General features: G+C 44.4%; 1 protein-coding gene across 2 annotated transcripts; it reads left to right on the top strand.

The window, feature by feature from the left end:
- The first annotated feature begins 320 nt into the window (after positions 1-320).
- Positions 321-8,531, top strand: slc26a2 (solute carrier family 26 member 2). 2 transcript variants are annotated; one of them, XM_068714083.1, is made up of 5 exons: positions 321-410; positions 2,015-2,649; positions 2,746-3,036; positions 3,436-3,884; positions 5,566-8,531. In XM_068714083.1, the coding sequence occupies exons 2-5, from the start codon at positions 2,029-2,031 to the stop codon at positions 6,359-6,361; spliced, it is 2,157 nt and encodes a 718-aa protein (XP_068570184.1). In that variant the 5' UTR covers positions 321-410; positions 2,015-2,028; the 3' UTR covers positions 6,362-8,531. The 2 variants fall into 2 exon arrangements, with proteins under 2 accessions (XP_068570184.1, XP_068570183.1); XM_068714082.1 differs by lacking the exon at positions 321-410 and adding an exon at positions 576-621.
- Positions 8,532-16,686: the final 8,155 nt, after the last annotated feature.

Genomic DNA, 16,686 nt, shown 5'->3' with positions numbered 1-16,686 from the left:
TGATTCAGTGAGTCGTGGAAATGGAAAAGTTGTGATATCTAGCTATATAGTTCAGGGGCTTTAAAAAGAAGTGCGTTTCTGGAAGGTTTTAATATGTTATAGTATAAAGTTTCACTTATTTATCTCTTGCGACAATAACCACACAAAGCAACTTCCTTTGCCTAAACTTCTGCATTAACATCTTCATTAATCTAATTGTAGCGTTAGTTGTATCGAGCGGCGTCTCATTTCGCTACAAAGTGACCCATCCACCAACACGCCTTCTCTGCGGGTCACGTGACGCGGAACACGTTTTCCGTGACACGTCATGACGCACGGAGCTGCGGCTTAACATGCATGTGAGGCGGACTGACGCTCGGAACACAACTTTTGAATTAACTTCGTGAAACCGCGACCGAAGTCGAGCTCAGGTCAGTTAATGCGCACATTAAACAACAATATTGTGTTTTTATTATTATTATTATTATTATTATTATTATATATTGTTGTTGTTGCTGGAGAGCAGACGGTCTCGTTTCTTTAGTGCGGGTGGCTGTAAAGTTCCAGCTGGTGTCCACGTTGTCAACTTGTTTACAATGGAGCTCATTCACAGGAGGACTTCATGCCCGCTCCAGTACATTGGTAACGTTGCTTTCTTTAAGGGAACTAAACAGGTTGACGTCGCTGTAATTCTGTTAACGTCACACTCGAGAACGCGTGAAGTCTGCGAGTTCCAGTAAACTTGATTTGGTTGAAGGAGCTTTAAATGTGATCAACTGGGTCGGAAGGGAATAGTGTAGCTTTAGTCGTGCTCGTTATTTACCCAGCATTGTAGTTAAGTTACAGAAGTTAGGACGTCTTCACTTACTCATATGATCATTGTAATGTTCGAACAGCAGGGAACTAAACTATACAACTATACAATATAAGACAATCTGACTCGTTTAGCTGGGAGAACATGATTAAATATGTGTCTCGTGTACAAGATTGTACATGGCTTGACCTCTCCTCCGCTTGTTATCACAAGAACAACTGGATATCGGCTCACAAGAGGGGATTGCATTATCCCACTCAGGGAAAGTGCTTTCACTCAGTCACAAGCTGCACGAGACTGGAACTCCATCCCAGTGACCATTAGAGAACTACAAACGTGCAGTTCATTTAGAGCTCAACTAAAGACATGTTGGTTAGTACCCAGCTCCGTCAGCACTAGAATGAAACTGCTCCTTACTGTCCTCCACCTGCCTGCATGCCTGTTGTTGTTGTTTAGCTGCGTCTGACAACAGCTGTGTGTTGAATTCGTCTCGTTAGTACTTGACAATGTAGTACAAGAGTCTCCTGAATGATGATACTACTTATATTCTCACTTCTTTCATTGTTTCTGCACGCTTTGTAAAGCGTCAATATTTAATCTTATGTTCTGTTTTTAGGTTTACTTTGAAAAATAGCCTCTTGGGACTACAGATGAAAAATAGCCTCTTGGCACATTTACAGCAATGTTTTTATGAATGTGCATTGTCCCGTATCAAATAAACCAAATATAATAATAATAATAATAATAATAATAATACAGACTTTTTAATAAAGTTAAACCCAGTTTCAACCTCGACTTTTAGACGTTTGACCCTCTAAAATGAATGTATTTGCTTATTCAAATGGGGGACAATAACACCATAAAGTATGATTAATCAAACTGAAAGACGTATGGTGACTTCTCCAAAAATAGTGACATAATGCTGTGTAGAGATAACAACACATTTTATGGGATGTCATTGTCTTTTTCCTGAGCTTCCTGTTAAACTCTGTCCTTAGTTTAGTACTTCAGTCAGTACTGGTGATTTTCTGTCTGAGAGTCACTAAAAGCACAAGCTGAGTTCTATGGATAAGAGGAAGTGTCATATCTGTATGGTGAGGCAACATCAATAGGAGGAAATATGGTTTATCAGCATCAGCAAAATGTCATTTCAGCCAACACCCACTGACCTTAACAGTAATAATAGCACTGCTTCTAAACTGTCATTCCTACCCCCCACAGATAAGGGTTCCATCATGAATCACGGTGAAGAAGAGGAGGAGGAAGATGGAGCCGAGAGGGACCAGCAGCAGCAGCAGCAGCCTCTCATTCTGGAGCGAGTGGAGAAAGAAACGGCCCGAAGCTGGCAGTCCGTTGTGTCGCGTCGTCTGAAGAAACACTGCGTGTGCACCTCGAAGAAAGCTAAATCCAAAGTCCTGGGCTTCGTCCCCATCCTGAGATGGCTGCCACGCTACCAGCTCAGGGACTGGCTGCTGGGCGACGCCATGTCGGGGCTGATTGTGGGGATCCTATTGGTCCCTCAGTCCATAGCCTACTCCCTCTTGGCCAGTCAGGACCCCATATACGGTCTATACACGTCTTTCTTCACCTCGATCATCTACGCCATCTTCGGCACTTCCAGACACATCTCGGCGGGGGTGTTCGGGGTGCTCTGCCTGCTCGTGGGTCAGGTTGTGGATCGGGAATTGGCTTTGGCGGGATATCTCACAGAGAGCGGCGGCATCGGCGGCGGTGGGAACGATAGCGCCGTCCTGCTGGCTGACCAGGGGAATGGCACCGTCTGGGTGGGATGTGACAAGAGCTGCTACGCTATCGCGGTGGGGGCTACGCTTACCTTTACTGCTGGGGTTTACCAGGTAAGAGAGCAGGGGCGACTCACAGGAAGGATACATGCATCCACTCTCCTCCACGGCTGGCATCTCTAAACTGCACTGCGTGTCTCTGTCTCTCAGGTGCTGATGGGCATCTTCCAGGTCGGCTTCGTCTCGGTCTACCTCTCGGACTCCCTCCTCAGTGGCTTCGCTACAGGAGCCTCCCTGACCATCTTCACTTCCCAGTTCAAATACCTCCTGGGCCTGAAGATCCCCAGGCCTCAGGGCTGGTTCGTCCTGTTTAAGACCTGGTACAGCTTGCTCACCAACCTGGCAAACACCAACGTGTGTGACCTGGTGACCAGTTTGGTGTGTTTGCTGATCCTGATACCCGTCAAGGAGCTCAACAATCGCTTCAAAGCCAAGCTGAAGGTAAACACAACTATGTGTTCGTTATAATCAAAAGCAAAGGTTCCTGTTCAGTCTGCTCACAGCTACAGAATCTGCCCATAAAAACACATCAGCCTCAGCGATACGGTGAGGTTAGCGCTAACATTAGCATGCTAATGGTTGTAGTATGTTGGTCAAAAGCACAGCTGAGCTAAAGCAGAGCTGAGCATTTAATTGAGGCTGACAATGAGGCATAAAAAGCTAAAACTACTATGGGATGTTGAGCTAAGAGTGAGCTCAGGTAGTCCTCAGAAGGCCACCATAGACAGGATAAACTACTGATTCATGTAGCATTATCTTTCCCCGCCTCAGACCAGACGTTACATTTGTTGTCCCACTAGCTGAGGGTGTCAGAATAATCTGTTTCTTTCGCTCACCCAGGCTCCAATCCCCTTCGAGCTCTTCGTGGTGATAATCGCCACGCTGGCCTCTCACTTTGGACACTTCAACGCCGACTACGGGTCGGACGTGGCGGGCGACATCCCGACGGGCTTCCTCCCTCCCCAGCTGCCGATGTGGAGTCTGATCCCCAACGTGGCCGTCGACGCCTTCTCCATCGCCATCGTGGGATTCGCCATCACCGTCTCGCTGTCGGAGATGTTCGCCAAGAAGCACGGCTACACGGTGGACGCCAACCAGGAGATGTACGCCATCGGCCTCTGCAACATCGTGCCGTCGTTCTTCCGCTGCTTCACCAGCAGCGCTGCGCTGACCAAGACCCTCGTCAAGGAGTCCACCGGGTGCCAGACTCAGGTCTCTGGGCTGGTCAGCGCCCTCGTCCTGCTGCTGGTGCTGCTGGTCGTCGCACCTCTCTTCTATTCCCTTCAAAAGTAAGCATATGAGGAGATTGTTAGAGACGACCTGCATCAATAGGATCGGAGAGTAAAATCAGCTTTTAGATGGTAGCAGTATTGACGTTTTCACAAAACGTGTACAATCACAAGTGGCCTTTACACACTAGAGGCGTGACAAATGAACAAAATACCAACTATCTGGATCCTATTGACCCAGAGCAACATCTGTCAGTCTGTCTGAGGTAAACTGGTAAAGACTAAGGTACTGTAAAGATATTTTAGTGAGTTTCCTTTTAGAAAAATTAGTGAATTTCAGTTCCCTCTGATAAACAGTTACACAATTTCTCAGGCTTTTATTGTGAAAGGTAAGAACGAAAGGAGTGTAACCGGTTTGCGCTGCCTTTGTCAAGGTTGAAAGGAGTGTAGCATCCCCGGCTGAATAATGGTCTGGAGGCTTGAACTGATGGTCCATAAGTCTTTATTGAACACACCGTAAGAACTATGAAGAAACATAAGTAAAGACAAACGTTATTGAACACTGTAGCATCTTCCCCATCCTTCCTCTAACATGCTACATTTGACCACAAGGTGGTGCCTTCGAGCGGAAACAGCAGTTTGTTAGCTTGAGCTCACACAAAAACCGAAAATTCATAGCAACTTAAAACAACATTTTCCAAAGAATGAACTTGAACAGATACTAACCTTGTGCCCATATCGGCCAGGTGCTTAACTAACAAAACCATAACCTTTTCCTTGTTTTTATCACTTTTTCCCGTCCCTTTAGCGACTTTTTGTTTCGTATCGCATCTTACTACCTAGTTCCGGTTTTGTACCCTCAAAATAAAAGCGCAACAGGAAATGTACCGACTTCAGTGACAAAACGTCCAAAATAAGAGACGTAAAAAAAGGAACAATCTATTAAAATACCCTACACTCTCAGAGGTCCTTTACAAGTTGTAATAAAGTTCGGACTACGGAGCCTCCGTATTGTTGCACACTATAGCGTACGTTTTGAACATGGTCGATGCCTTTAAATTGCAAAAAAAAAAAAAAAGTTAGAAAGAAACGCCCCTGGTGTTTAAAAGGCCCTTAACTGAGAAAACCCTGACCTTGACCAGTAATTTTGCACTTAAACAGTCGGGCTGTTCTGTAAGAGTCAGTATTTATCTCTGATCTGTAAAATGCACCTTGAGGACCATCATGATTATAGATCATACATCACCAGACACATGCAACAAAGAGCCACGCACATTTTGGTGCTGAGCAAACACAACGTTTCATTATTGTGACCAGGTCGATACGTTTGAAGAAAAGAAAAGTCAAACTTCACATTCCATTGTTTCAGTTCGGTTCAGGACTGAAGGGTTCTCAGGAGTACTTCTGCTTGCTCTTCTTATCTTGTTGACCATGAAAAGACAAATACAGACGGCCTGTAGGCGAGGGTCAGTGCTGACTCTGCTCGCTCTGCAAGTTAGAATATCTCACGGTAATGAACTCATTGTAAAGTACAGAGGTAGACACTCCTCACCCGTTGGGAGAGGCTTTGAGTCTCGGTTGAGCACCACTGTCTGCTGTGATTGCGGCCGATGATTGGAAGTCTTCATCAATGATGTCACACGTGCTGAGGCCAGATTATGTTTTATTTGACTTTTTGGTCTCTTAATCTGATTTTTTTCTTCCATGAACACCACTAAGTCCCGGCCTGCTTGTTTTGCAGGTGTGTGTTAGCCGTCATCATCCTGGTCAACCTGCGCGGAGCTTTACGGAAGTTCCTCGACATTCCCGCCATGTGGCGGGTCAACCGCGTTGACGCCGCCATCTGGTTGACCACCATGGCGACCTCGGCGCTGGTCAACACAGAGCTGGGTCTGCTCGTGGGGGTTCTGGTGTCCGCCCTCAGCGTCCTGGGCCGAACCCAGAAAGCCCGGGTCCTGGAGCTCGGCCGGGCTCCGACCAGGGAGCACTATGAGGACCTGTCCTCTTACCGTGGCCTCCGGACGCATCCCACCGTGGCCGTGTTCAGGTACGGGGCTCCAATCTATTACGCCAACCAGAGCATGTTCAAGAAATCCCTCTACAAGAGCATGGGGCTCAATCCTGTGAAGGAGAAAGCCCAGCTCATGAAGTTCAAGAAGAAGAACAAACAGCAGCAGGAGGAGGAGGTCGCAGGAGTCCCGAATATGAAATCGGAGGGTGACGGTAAAGAGGAGGGAGCGACTGTAACCCTGATGCTCCTCAAGAACCCCCGTAGCTTACGCAGCGTGGTGATCGACTGCAGCGCCGTCTTGTTTCTGGACACTGCCGGAGTGAACGCTCTGAAAGAGGTCCGCAAAGATTACGCAGAACTCGGGATCAAGGTCGTCCTGTCCCAGTGTAATACCTCAGTGCTGGACTCACTGGAAAGAGGGGGATACGATGGAGGAGGAGACAAAATCTTGTTCTTCACCATCGCAGACGCCGTCGCCCACCTCCAAAGCCTCTCCGCTCCAAACGGAGATTATGCCGGCAAATGAGAGCTCCATTCATCCAGATCTCTGTTTACATTTATGCAATATCAATTGTTACCGTTGTGCCTTGTAACGCTACGGTGTCGCACATCTCTCCTACACAACTGCTGCAGACAATTATTTATTTCACACAGTTTCAGCATGATTCTGTTTTTCTAGAAGCATTTTTAAATCGTCCAAGCCAAAGAACTTAGTACTTATAGAAAAATTCAAAACTTCACTTTGAGACAAATTTTCTTATTTTTGTGTTCAAACTGCCAAAGGAAAACTATATATTATTTATATATAAATATATTTATTTACAGGTCCGTCCTGACTAATTTGAATGACCCTGAAATTGAAAATGTACATCTAATGTAGTCCAATAGCCTACATCTACTGTATAACACAGTGCATTTTAACGGTTTTGACCCCATCATTAGTGTCCCTACAGTATGTAGTCACATGCAGAGCGGATGAAAACGTTTATTATATTTCACAGCAAGGACCGTAGTTCACTAAAATGATGTATAATCCTGTCATGGAGCTCCTGTCCATCACTTGCAAGCCTGAAATATTTAAGGGTCAAAAGTGGGTTTTTTTTTGGGGGTGGGGGGCTGATAATGTCTGTTGGGATGAGTGCAAAAAGTCTTCCTGTTTAAATACATACTGTGCAGTTTTTCGACAACATGAACCGTGAATGTACTGTAACTGATGGTCCATGTTGCGGGTTTCTCTCAGGCCAGTGGTCATGTTTACTCAGCCGTAAACGAACTGTGACTGTTGACTGAATGGGAGAAGCAATGCTCGACGTGAGCAAACAAACCAGTAAATGTGTGTGTGTGTGTGTGTGTACTTTACATTCAGCAGCCTTCATGAATCTAAACTGCAGTTTACAGCGATGCCTTTACACACAGAGCCTGAGTTGTACAAATGTACCGAATGTTTTCATATCGGGTCCTTCGACATACGATTGACTCGTGAGTCACAATCTTCTTGTTACCATTTCTTTACAGTTTTTTAGTTTTTCAGTTATTTCATGAGAACGGAGGTCGTGTTTTTTTAAATGAACTACCTCCTGTTTTATTTTTAACACGCGTCACTCTGATGGAGTGCTTCCTGTTTGTCTGCTATCCGTGTTTGCTGAGGGTGACAACGTCACCGACTGTTACTGTGGCTCGGTAGTAAATAGGCGATTATCAGCTGGGTGGCGAATGAGGGCGAATGAGGGCGAAGTTTGAGTGAAAGAAAAGCACTTGTGTGAATGCCATGTGAGATTAACGCCAGGAAACGGCCATGTTGAATTCAACGTAGAAACTCAAAGGAGCTCACGTCTTTGTGTGCAAGAGAGCAGCTCATCACACCAGGAGCCTGTACATTATCAAATAAATGACTGTAAAACGATTATTGAAATCTATGTTTGTAATAGAAGGGTTGGCTACATGATGGTGTTCTTAGTTAAAGGTCAAGAGCTTTTCACACGGGCGATGCAATACACGTTCCTGCCAAAAGAAACAAACGGATCAATGCGCCAGTGAAAGGAAGGGAAGAAGGCCGCTGCTAGCTAGTGAACAAGGGAGTGAACTATGTTAGATGTAAACCTGAAGGATACCCACAATGCCTTCTGTTCAGTAACACCGAGCGTAAACGAGACTTTAGTTTGTTCACAAGAAACCTCCACAGGGCCGAACACCGCTGCAGGTTATCATCCGACTCTGCTGGTGTGAGGGCGACGCTCGGTAGGAGCCGCGTTGAAACTCGGGTCGGACCGAACAAAGAGACTTGTTCTGCTCAACGGGAGTCCAGCTTCATCACACAGACCTCTTTCACCAGAACTGGTTTTAAAAGTAAGCGATATTCATTCGTAGTGACTGTCGGTGACGGTGTGAGTTCTCTCTTTCCATTCAAAGCGCTGGAAGAGCTTTTCATTCACACAAACATAAAAGGGTTAGGATGAACTCAGTGCATCTACATTGGGTTTAACTTTATAATGCTTTTATCCTGAAAACTGAATGCATACATGTATTAATCTGTTGAAATCTATGCAAAACAAGTCAAAACTTCTTGTTTTTTGACAGTTGACGATGCACTTGCTGTTAAAATGTCTTCTAATGAAGTGTTTTGCCTTAAATCGCCGTGCTTCAGTCTACTTTGGACCAAATCTCTAAAGTCTCTGATTAAAGACTGAAAAGTTAAATCCGTCCGTTTTACTGAATTTGTGTTTACAATTTCTCATACTTTGGTATTAACAGAGAATCAAAAGCTCCATTATCGGGCCAAGAACAACACGGCAGTGACCGTGAACTGTACAAACGTGAATGAGTTAAACTGAATGCAGCTCTGTGTGTTCACCGAACACACGTCAGGACTCGCACCAACTACTCTTTACTCTTTACACCCTTTACACCCCGTCTCCTTAAATAACCGTCAGTCAGTCTGAGAGCTCAGGGAGTCTGCCACACCCGTCTCACTACAACACATCTGACTTCATGTTCATGAAGAAGATGAACTCGGGGTTTAATCTGTGGGAGGACAAAGCAATCACCTCATCTCTAGTCGTCATCTCAATGACTTGCAGACATGAAACGGTAGCGGTGTAGTTTGATAGCTTCTTTTCTATAGATCCATAATCCAGAGAGCCTGTAAAGAAGAAGTGATGGCTTTGTTTAGCTGTGTACCCATTGCTGTTGCTTTAGTAAAGCAGGGTCTAATCAATCAGCCCTTCTTAAACCAACACTGTCCTCAGCTAATATTGACTGACGTAGTATTTACTGTTGACTCTTTTGTGTTTCTGCTTATCTCAGTGCATCGACATGCTTCTAAGAGGGAAATCCTCTTAAATGACCTTTGTTCACCCAGAACTACAAACTGACATGGTGACATGGTGACATGGTGCGTTGTTACTCCGGTGAATTCCCAACCAGCACGTCACTCCTTTATACCGACATACTTATTTAGAGTCCAGATGTTCTGAGGATGTTGATCAAAGAGTCAAAGTTCAGAATGTGAGCGTGGCTACCATCACAACACAAGCTAATCTGGATTATTTCATATACTGCATACACAACACAATAGGGCCACAGGCTCCAGGTTAAAGTCAATGCCGGTTTCAAGGCTCATGAGAATCCTTGAGGGTTCAGTCAACGGTTGAGTCTGGGTCCCTGAAATCCAAAATAAAACACCATCAACACAAAATAACCACGACCACCAACGTGGACTAAACTTAAAAGTGAATCAAACTACTTTTTATATATCTATATATCCTCTCCCTCATGATAATAGACAACACAGACATTTTAACATACTGACAATATGGAAATCGGCGTTTCTCTGACGCTGCTCGGCGAACACGGGACGTCCCGGAGGAGCCACGAGCCGAGACGTTGCTCCGCTCGTTCCTCTGATAACTTCAGATCCAGACGCGCGATGACTGAAACCTTTACATCCGGTTAAAAACAACCAAGGTCTTATTTGTGTTGCGGGGAAAAAAAATGTGGCTTCAAACTCGATGAAGAGTCAGTTTACAATGTTAGACAAAACCAACACTGGATGGACCGGATGAAACCTTTACCTCGATTAAAATAGATTTCTCTGGGTTTGAAAAATGTTTGGATTCATTTAACATAATGTAAATACACAACTCAACTAAATATATACCATAGATCCAGTCATTTTAATGTGGATTTCAAAGTGACGTTAAGTCTGACTTTCAACAAACAACTGTTTTACTGTTAACAGTGCAGATATTCAGTAAAACATCAGGTACTTTTACGTCTGTCTTGCTCTCCAGGAGAGCCGCAGCAGCTTCTCAGCTCATTTAAACTGAAGCTTTTCATCCCGATGTTCTTTCAGCGTCCTTGTGGCCTTTCCCCAGATGATCGATGACCCTGCCTGACAGGAGAAAATACAAAATATTGACGAGCACCTCAAGTTGAAGGAGGAATCCTCAGACGCCCCATCTGCGCTCTGGAGCTGTAGTCAATAAGCAGTCTGGCTGTGTGTGAACTTCTGGAGGAGATAAGAGTTTAGTGATTAGAAGTTCTGGGCCCGCCTGTATCTCCTCTTCTCATCTTCTTTCTCTCTCCTCATCCTCAGCTAACACTTTCACTGAAAGTGCTACAAAAAGGAACAATGGCGTTATATATTTAAACTTTTATCAACCATGAAGTCTGGTCTCCTAAATATGATGTTCCTTTCCTACAAAACTGCATTCAACCCAGCTTTGAGGGAACAGATTGTCTCCAACATTTAGTTTCTTTTTGTCGGGGAGGGAGGACAGGTTTTATTTGGTATGACGTTACGCCTTTCGTCACGTGTTTAGATGACTGTAATCGTGGAGAAGAGTTTAGCTGCACTGGAGCGTGTTTGTTAGGAGACAGGGTTGGTACGAGGCGTGTGTTTCAGGTTGCATCTACCTCGAGGCCTCCGCACAACTAAATGCTAAACGGATGAATCATCGAGCGTTCAGGACGTCTTGCAGGAACGATAGAAGCTCGCGTTACTGTTAGGTGACTGGTGTGTAGAAAGAGAGTACATGTGTTTCTAATCATCCACATTATCAACACGTTTCCATTGCATCATGAAGAACTGGTATCATAGGAGATCAGAAGTCAAGAAGGAACGTTTGAAACACTATGCTGAGTAGTGTCAAACCAGTAACAGTACAGTATATAATAAGTACTTTATGAAATGTAAGACTTCCATATAGTGTTGGTTGTAGTCTATAGAGTCTCTCTGGTTTGGTGTTCGCTGCTGTGACGTTATTCTGCCACCAGGGGGCAGCATTGACCAGGAAGCCGGAGAGAATTTAGTAATATATTTCAGTGAATAATATTTCTATGTATTCTCTCAAAGACAAACAACACTGCAGGGTAAAGAGGTTCATGTGTTTAAGTCCCATTTGCATGGATTGTTGTTCAACCTGTTCTTAGTTCTGATCTTTTGTCACCATCTTTATCTCCTTCCTGTCTTGATTCTGTCCCCCTGGGCTTTATTTAAAACCGACGTGTTCAGTCCTTTGGGAGCATCATACTGTACGTTCATGAACACCTGTTGCCCTTTGATTGAGAGTCATTTTTTAAATATATTGGAGCTCAAAAATAAACTGGACTTACCGGGTTTAAAGACTGTAAGCCGCATCAGTCAGCTCCACTTGGTTTCCGAGCTCAGGACCAGAGAGACGCAGCTTGTTCTGCAGGTTTAGAGGAGACGGAACACATAATGTGGTTCTTGGGATAAAATAATTAAAGCACCCAAATAAATGAAATAACCTGGTTCATTCAGAAAAACTGCAGAACTTGTGGATTCGTCTCTCTGAACTCAATACATGCAACCTGCAAGCTTACTCGGGTAAGAGAGGAGAGACCCGGTTGTCTGCAGAGAAACGAGGGAACCGGAGGTGATTACAGTCTCTTTCACGGCTTGTTGCCGCTCCAAATCTGCATTTCACAGAGGAATAGCACCTGTGTTGACTGACACGCAACTAAAAACTCCAGCACAAGAAGAAGAAAGCAAGTTTACTCTCCAACTCACTTCCAATCTGCATCATTTTATTATCATCACCACCAAATCCAAAACTGACTTTCTTAATCAAAAGCAGCGATAGTAAGGAGCTGTTGCTCTGGAGGTGATGCAGGAATTATTGTAATGTGATCTAAAGTTCATCTCCAGCTTAAGAATTCACACCACATTTGAACTTTTAACAGATGGGACACTAAAGGACTCTTCCTTTGTGTTACAGAGGAGGCTGGTCCGTAGAGGTCCTCCTTTATTTTCTAGAGGGAAGAAAGAGAAGATTATATTTTTTATAGTCCATAATTGAAATTCGATCCGAGGATGACGGCTCCAGCAGACCTAAGGGTAGGACCTCATATCAATTCAATGTACTTTCATGCTGATCTGTCGTTGGCCAAAACGTGTAAGATGACGCTCAAAGGGAGGACCAACAACCAGAATAATGTTTAGATGCACAGCAAACAAGCAACATGTTCCAACATAAATCAAAATAATAATAATCTAAAGTACAAAGTAGCTAAAGTGTGCTCTTTAGAAGTAGTTTGAAATGGTTCTTTTTCTTTATTGTTGAGGCGTTTCATCAGAGATGATGATGAGGAAGAGAGAGAAGAAGAAGAAGACTCAGACTCCTCCGTCACTCGAGTGTTCTGAACGGTGAGGTGGTGAAAGGACTAGTTCATCATCCCCTATGCTGTCACACTGTTTTAAGTGCATTATGTGTGAGGGTTGTTGTTCCATAAATCCTATTCCCGAGGTCACTAGCAGGCTAACGTGACGGAATAAGGCCATCGTAAGGTCAAGGGTTTCCAACAACACTTTCAGTTAATGGAGGCAGAGGTCTGTGCAACGAGAAATAATGGGGTGACCGTCGCTAAGTGGAGAGCAGGGCCGCCTTTCAGTCAGAGGGTCGGCGGTTCGATCCCCGGCTCCACCAGTCTCATGTCAATGTGTCCTTGAGCAAGACACTTAACCCTAAGCTAAATGACTGTAATGTAAATGTAAGGAGACGCTTCAGTTCGCTGGCCTCGCTCATCTCAGCCGCTTTCATCCCATAAATGCCACGACTTTACTCTGCCTCCATTTCTTTGTTTGCTTCGCCACAGACAGAGAAAGAGACAGACAGGGAGGGAGGGAGGACTCAGGGAGGACTCAGGGAGGAAAAGCTCACGGATAAAGCACTTGTCATCCGGAGGGATATTATTTTAAGTTGTCAAAATCCCAATGTCCTGTGAAGGGACATTTCCAGATTTCTCTCTTTGACAGAGGAAGCCACCAGGCATTTCGGTTGCTGTCAAACACTGTTTTACCAACACTCTCTCCCATCAGCTCCACTTTCCGTCGTCCTCGTATCTATTTTCCTCTTTCTTCAGATACAGCTAACGGATCTGGAACGTCTACATGTCCGCCAATGAAGATGTCGGTTGCACCGCTGTATTTTCATTTCATTTACTTTGCATAACTAATAGTGTGATTAGTTGTGCAGCTAGTTTTCCGGTATAGAAATAATCGCTGGAGTTAAATCAGAAGTGCAAAATAACTGAAATCGGAGCTAAGAGGTTTCGCACATAAAAACAGCTATTTGTAAAACATCGTTACTCTACACCAGATGGGTGTAGATCAGACTCCTGATCTACACTTGGTGTCTGAACCAAGAGGCAAGCTGTGGAAGAAATGAAGCCAAACGCAGAAAAACTGCAGTTCTTCAAATGGCCACTTGAGGCCGGCTCTAAAAGGGAGTCATAGTCCCATAGACCTCCATGTTAAAATGCACAAATAGCAGAAATACACACGTTTACAGCCTGGTACAATAAACGTGTTCGGTCTCTACAGCGTGTTCATGACAACTGTACAGGAGGGAATTTCTATGTTTCCCCCATTTGAATCACATTAAGGCTCAAAGTTATGAAAACGTACGTGTATATTGACAAGACACGACAACGGCCGTTCGGTTTCACTAAAAGACACTATTTAGGGTTTTTGTTTGCCAAAACATCATCCCAATTAAGATCACAGCTAACGAGAACTAGGGAAGCACCTCGCTAACCAAGCTAGTGCTAGTGTTAGCTGATAACTTAGCATTTGTTATGCTAACCGTATCGCTCCTCCCCAACCCAACCCTCTCGTCCAATACGACGCTCCTGGCTAAAAACAAACAAACAAGATGGCGATGGCCAACAGTAGTCCACAAACCAACACTACGTCCACTTCTTTTTTACACTCTACGCTCTGAACTCATTTCATTTCCCTCACCCACACAATAGTAGTTCCGTCTGTTGAACATGCATCAGATCCTTCAGAGTCTAGATTATGCACAATATTAATTCTGAGCCACGATTGGACTCGCTGAAGTGGCCTGAAGGGAGTTGGAGGCGACGCTCTGGACTCCAGTGGGCAGATGGCTTTATGGAGGCCGAGGGCAGCGACACACACACACACACACACACACACACACACACACACACACACACACACACACACACACACACACACACACACACACAACGACCCCTCTGAGCCCCCTCCACATCAAACACAGTGCTTCATCCACTGACTGAAAATGAATGGATCAGTGGATTAGCCATCAGTGAAGCACCAGAGGACCGGACCACATATCAAGCCAAGGAAGGACGGTCACACGGTGAGAGTCGGCTCTCTGCTGATGCCTGTGGGACGACGTTAAGACACTCAGCTTGTCCCCGTCTGCAACCAATCTGGGTTTTTTGTATGATTGTAATAATGTCAGTCCTTCAGTTTTGTTCTCATTGCAAAATGTTCCACATAAAGTGATGCTGTCATGTTCATTTATGGATGGAAATAGGTAGCTTATAGTGTATATATATATATATATATATATATATATATATATATATAATACAGTAAAATATCATTTTATAATGCTATATGTAGCCAACTTCATGGAGCCGGCGGTAGTTGATTCATGCTCTGCACATTAGAAGCAAATAGAACGGAGTAATAACGCCGGCGTTGTGATAGTCACGTCCTCACAAAGCTCTGACTCTAGAAACGTCCACTACCTCTCCTCCAATCAAAGAGGAGTTGTCCTGCTCTCCTCGTTTCCATGTCCAAAAGAAAAAGCTTTGTGTTTTTTCCCCGAGTTGTTATAAAGGATTCCAATATGGCCTCTGTGTGTTTTTTCGCTGGGTCATCCTTAATGCCATTACCGGTGCTAATGGAAACGGCAGCGCAACATTTACTTTAATTACAGCGGCCGCTTAATGCGTCCGTTTCCTGTCTACTTTCATCATACTTCCTTGGCACTGGTGAGATACAAAGAAGTTGTTTTTGCAGGTTGCGTTTCCTGCCTGACATCTGCCCAGCTGTTTGATGGATACTTCTTTGTTATTAACAACAGCAGCTTGCCATCTGCCTGCCTACTTTGATAGATTACGTCGACTGCTATTTCAGTCCCGTTTGTGAGAGATGAGCTGAAAGTCGAGGGGGGGGGGGGGGAATCAAAACAGTATAGCGTCTCTGTGAAGCCGATAGGAGTCAACTGCCTCACGTCGGAGGCAGTTGACGGAGTCAATCTTTCTCCACGGGCACTTAAGACTCCATAATGAAGAGGTGTCAAAAGCTCCTTCCTCTCTCAGCACATTAGCTGCCAACATAACACTCACATGACATCTCAGGCCAGACACTGAGGTGGCAGCAATACACCAATTATATTATCAATACCCAGAATCAAAAGGGGAAGAGGCAGCTCACGCCAAACCACCATGTTAAGATATAATCCACCGTTAACCACGACCGTTTACACAACACACACCAAACACTCTCTTGAGTTCAGGTGACGTTCAACTGGATTCTGATATATGCAAACATTGTAAACATGAGTTTATGGTCTCAATCTCCAGTTTACAGTCTTCTTCAATACAGCATGATGTTCATTTAGTACATTATGCTCCATTTAGAGTCAAAAGGGTATGCTTTAGGGCGGGGCTACAGAGTGATTGACAGGTCTCTACCACAGTCTGTGCTTGAAACGCTACATAGCAGCAACAGAAATTGATGGTCGGCAGCTCCAGACCTCACTTCTTTAACTCAACAGCAGTAATTCACCCGTGGACCTACTTCTACACGCTTGAATATTTTGCTTTGGATTTGAAATGGTTCAAAGACACAGAGAGGAATGTGGTAAAGAAGACAAGTGGAACCATCGAGTTCTTCCATATTTCACCAGAAGCTGAGTGAAGTGACTCATAACTGTTTTCACCAGATGTCCCAACAGTCATATCAACAAAACATGTTTTACGAGGGGAGCGGCACTATTCCAGACTTCTGAGGACGTCACGTTTCCTTCTGGTGAAAGTTTGGAGAGTTCTGGAGGAGACCTGGAGGGTGAACTACGTGTGAATCAATGACTGCCAGAGACATCTTTCATCAATAATAGATTTAACATGAAACTTAACGAGCTGACTCTGGAACAACGATGAAAGGAAAACTTTTATAGACCTTTATTTTAAGAGGAAGGGTCGACAGCTCTGCTCTCTCTTTTCTCCGATATCACCAGCAGAGGGATTTTATGGAGTGTTTTGTTCGGCCGCTCTCACTATAATGACCTGAACAGGTGCTGATTAGACGGACGGACCTTCAGTCCGGAGCATCACTTTCAGTATTCTCTTAAACACAACACGCGGCGCTTCTTGGGTCGTTAAAATAGTTATCCATCTGGAAAATAAGAGTTTTCATCTTCCTTCGCTTAATATCCCTAAACTGTAAAATCCAGCCTGACAAAGTGAGTTTAGGTAATCGTGAACCTGCAATACTTCAAATGAAGCAAATGATGTTTTTGTTACCAATGTGTCTGTTTTGCTGTC

The sequence above is a fragment of the Cebidichthys violaceus genome, unplaced genomic scaffold, assembly GCF_023349555.1.
Source record: "Cebidichthys violaceus isolate CVI_PGR_0920_01 unplaced genomic scaffold, fCebVio1.0.p SCAF_2, whole genome shotgun sequence".
Taxonomy (NCBI): domain Eukaryota; kingdom Metazoa; phylum Chordata; class Actinopteri; order Perciformes; family Stichaeidae; genus Cebidichthys; species Cebidichthys violaceus.
The sequence above is the reverse complement of the archived record's forward strand: the minus strand, read 5'-3'. Positions and strand labels throughout refer to the sequence as shown.

What these genes read in the sequence shown, in the direction of transcription:
- slc26a2 (XM_068714082.1), top strand. Translation starts at nt 576, where the DNA reads ATGGAGCTCATTCACAGGAGGACTTCATGCCCGCTCCAGTACATTG. An exon ending in GCTTCAAAGCCAAGCTGAAG is followed by an intron (nt 3,037 to 3,435) that starts GTAAACACAACT and finishes TCGCTCACCCAG; the next exon opens with GCTCCAATCCCCTTCGAGCT. An exon ending in CTCTTCTATTCCCTTCAAAA is followed by an intron (nt 3,885 to 5,565) that starts GTAAGCATATGA and finishes CTTGTTTTGCAG; the next exon opens with GTGTGTGTTAGCCGTCATCA.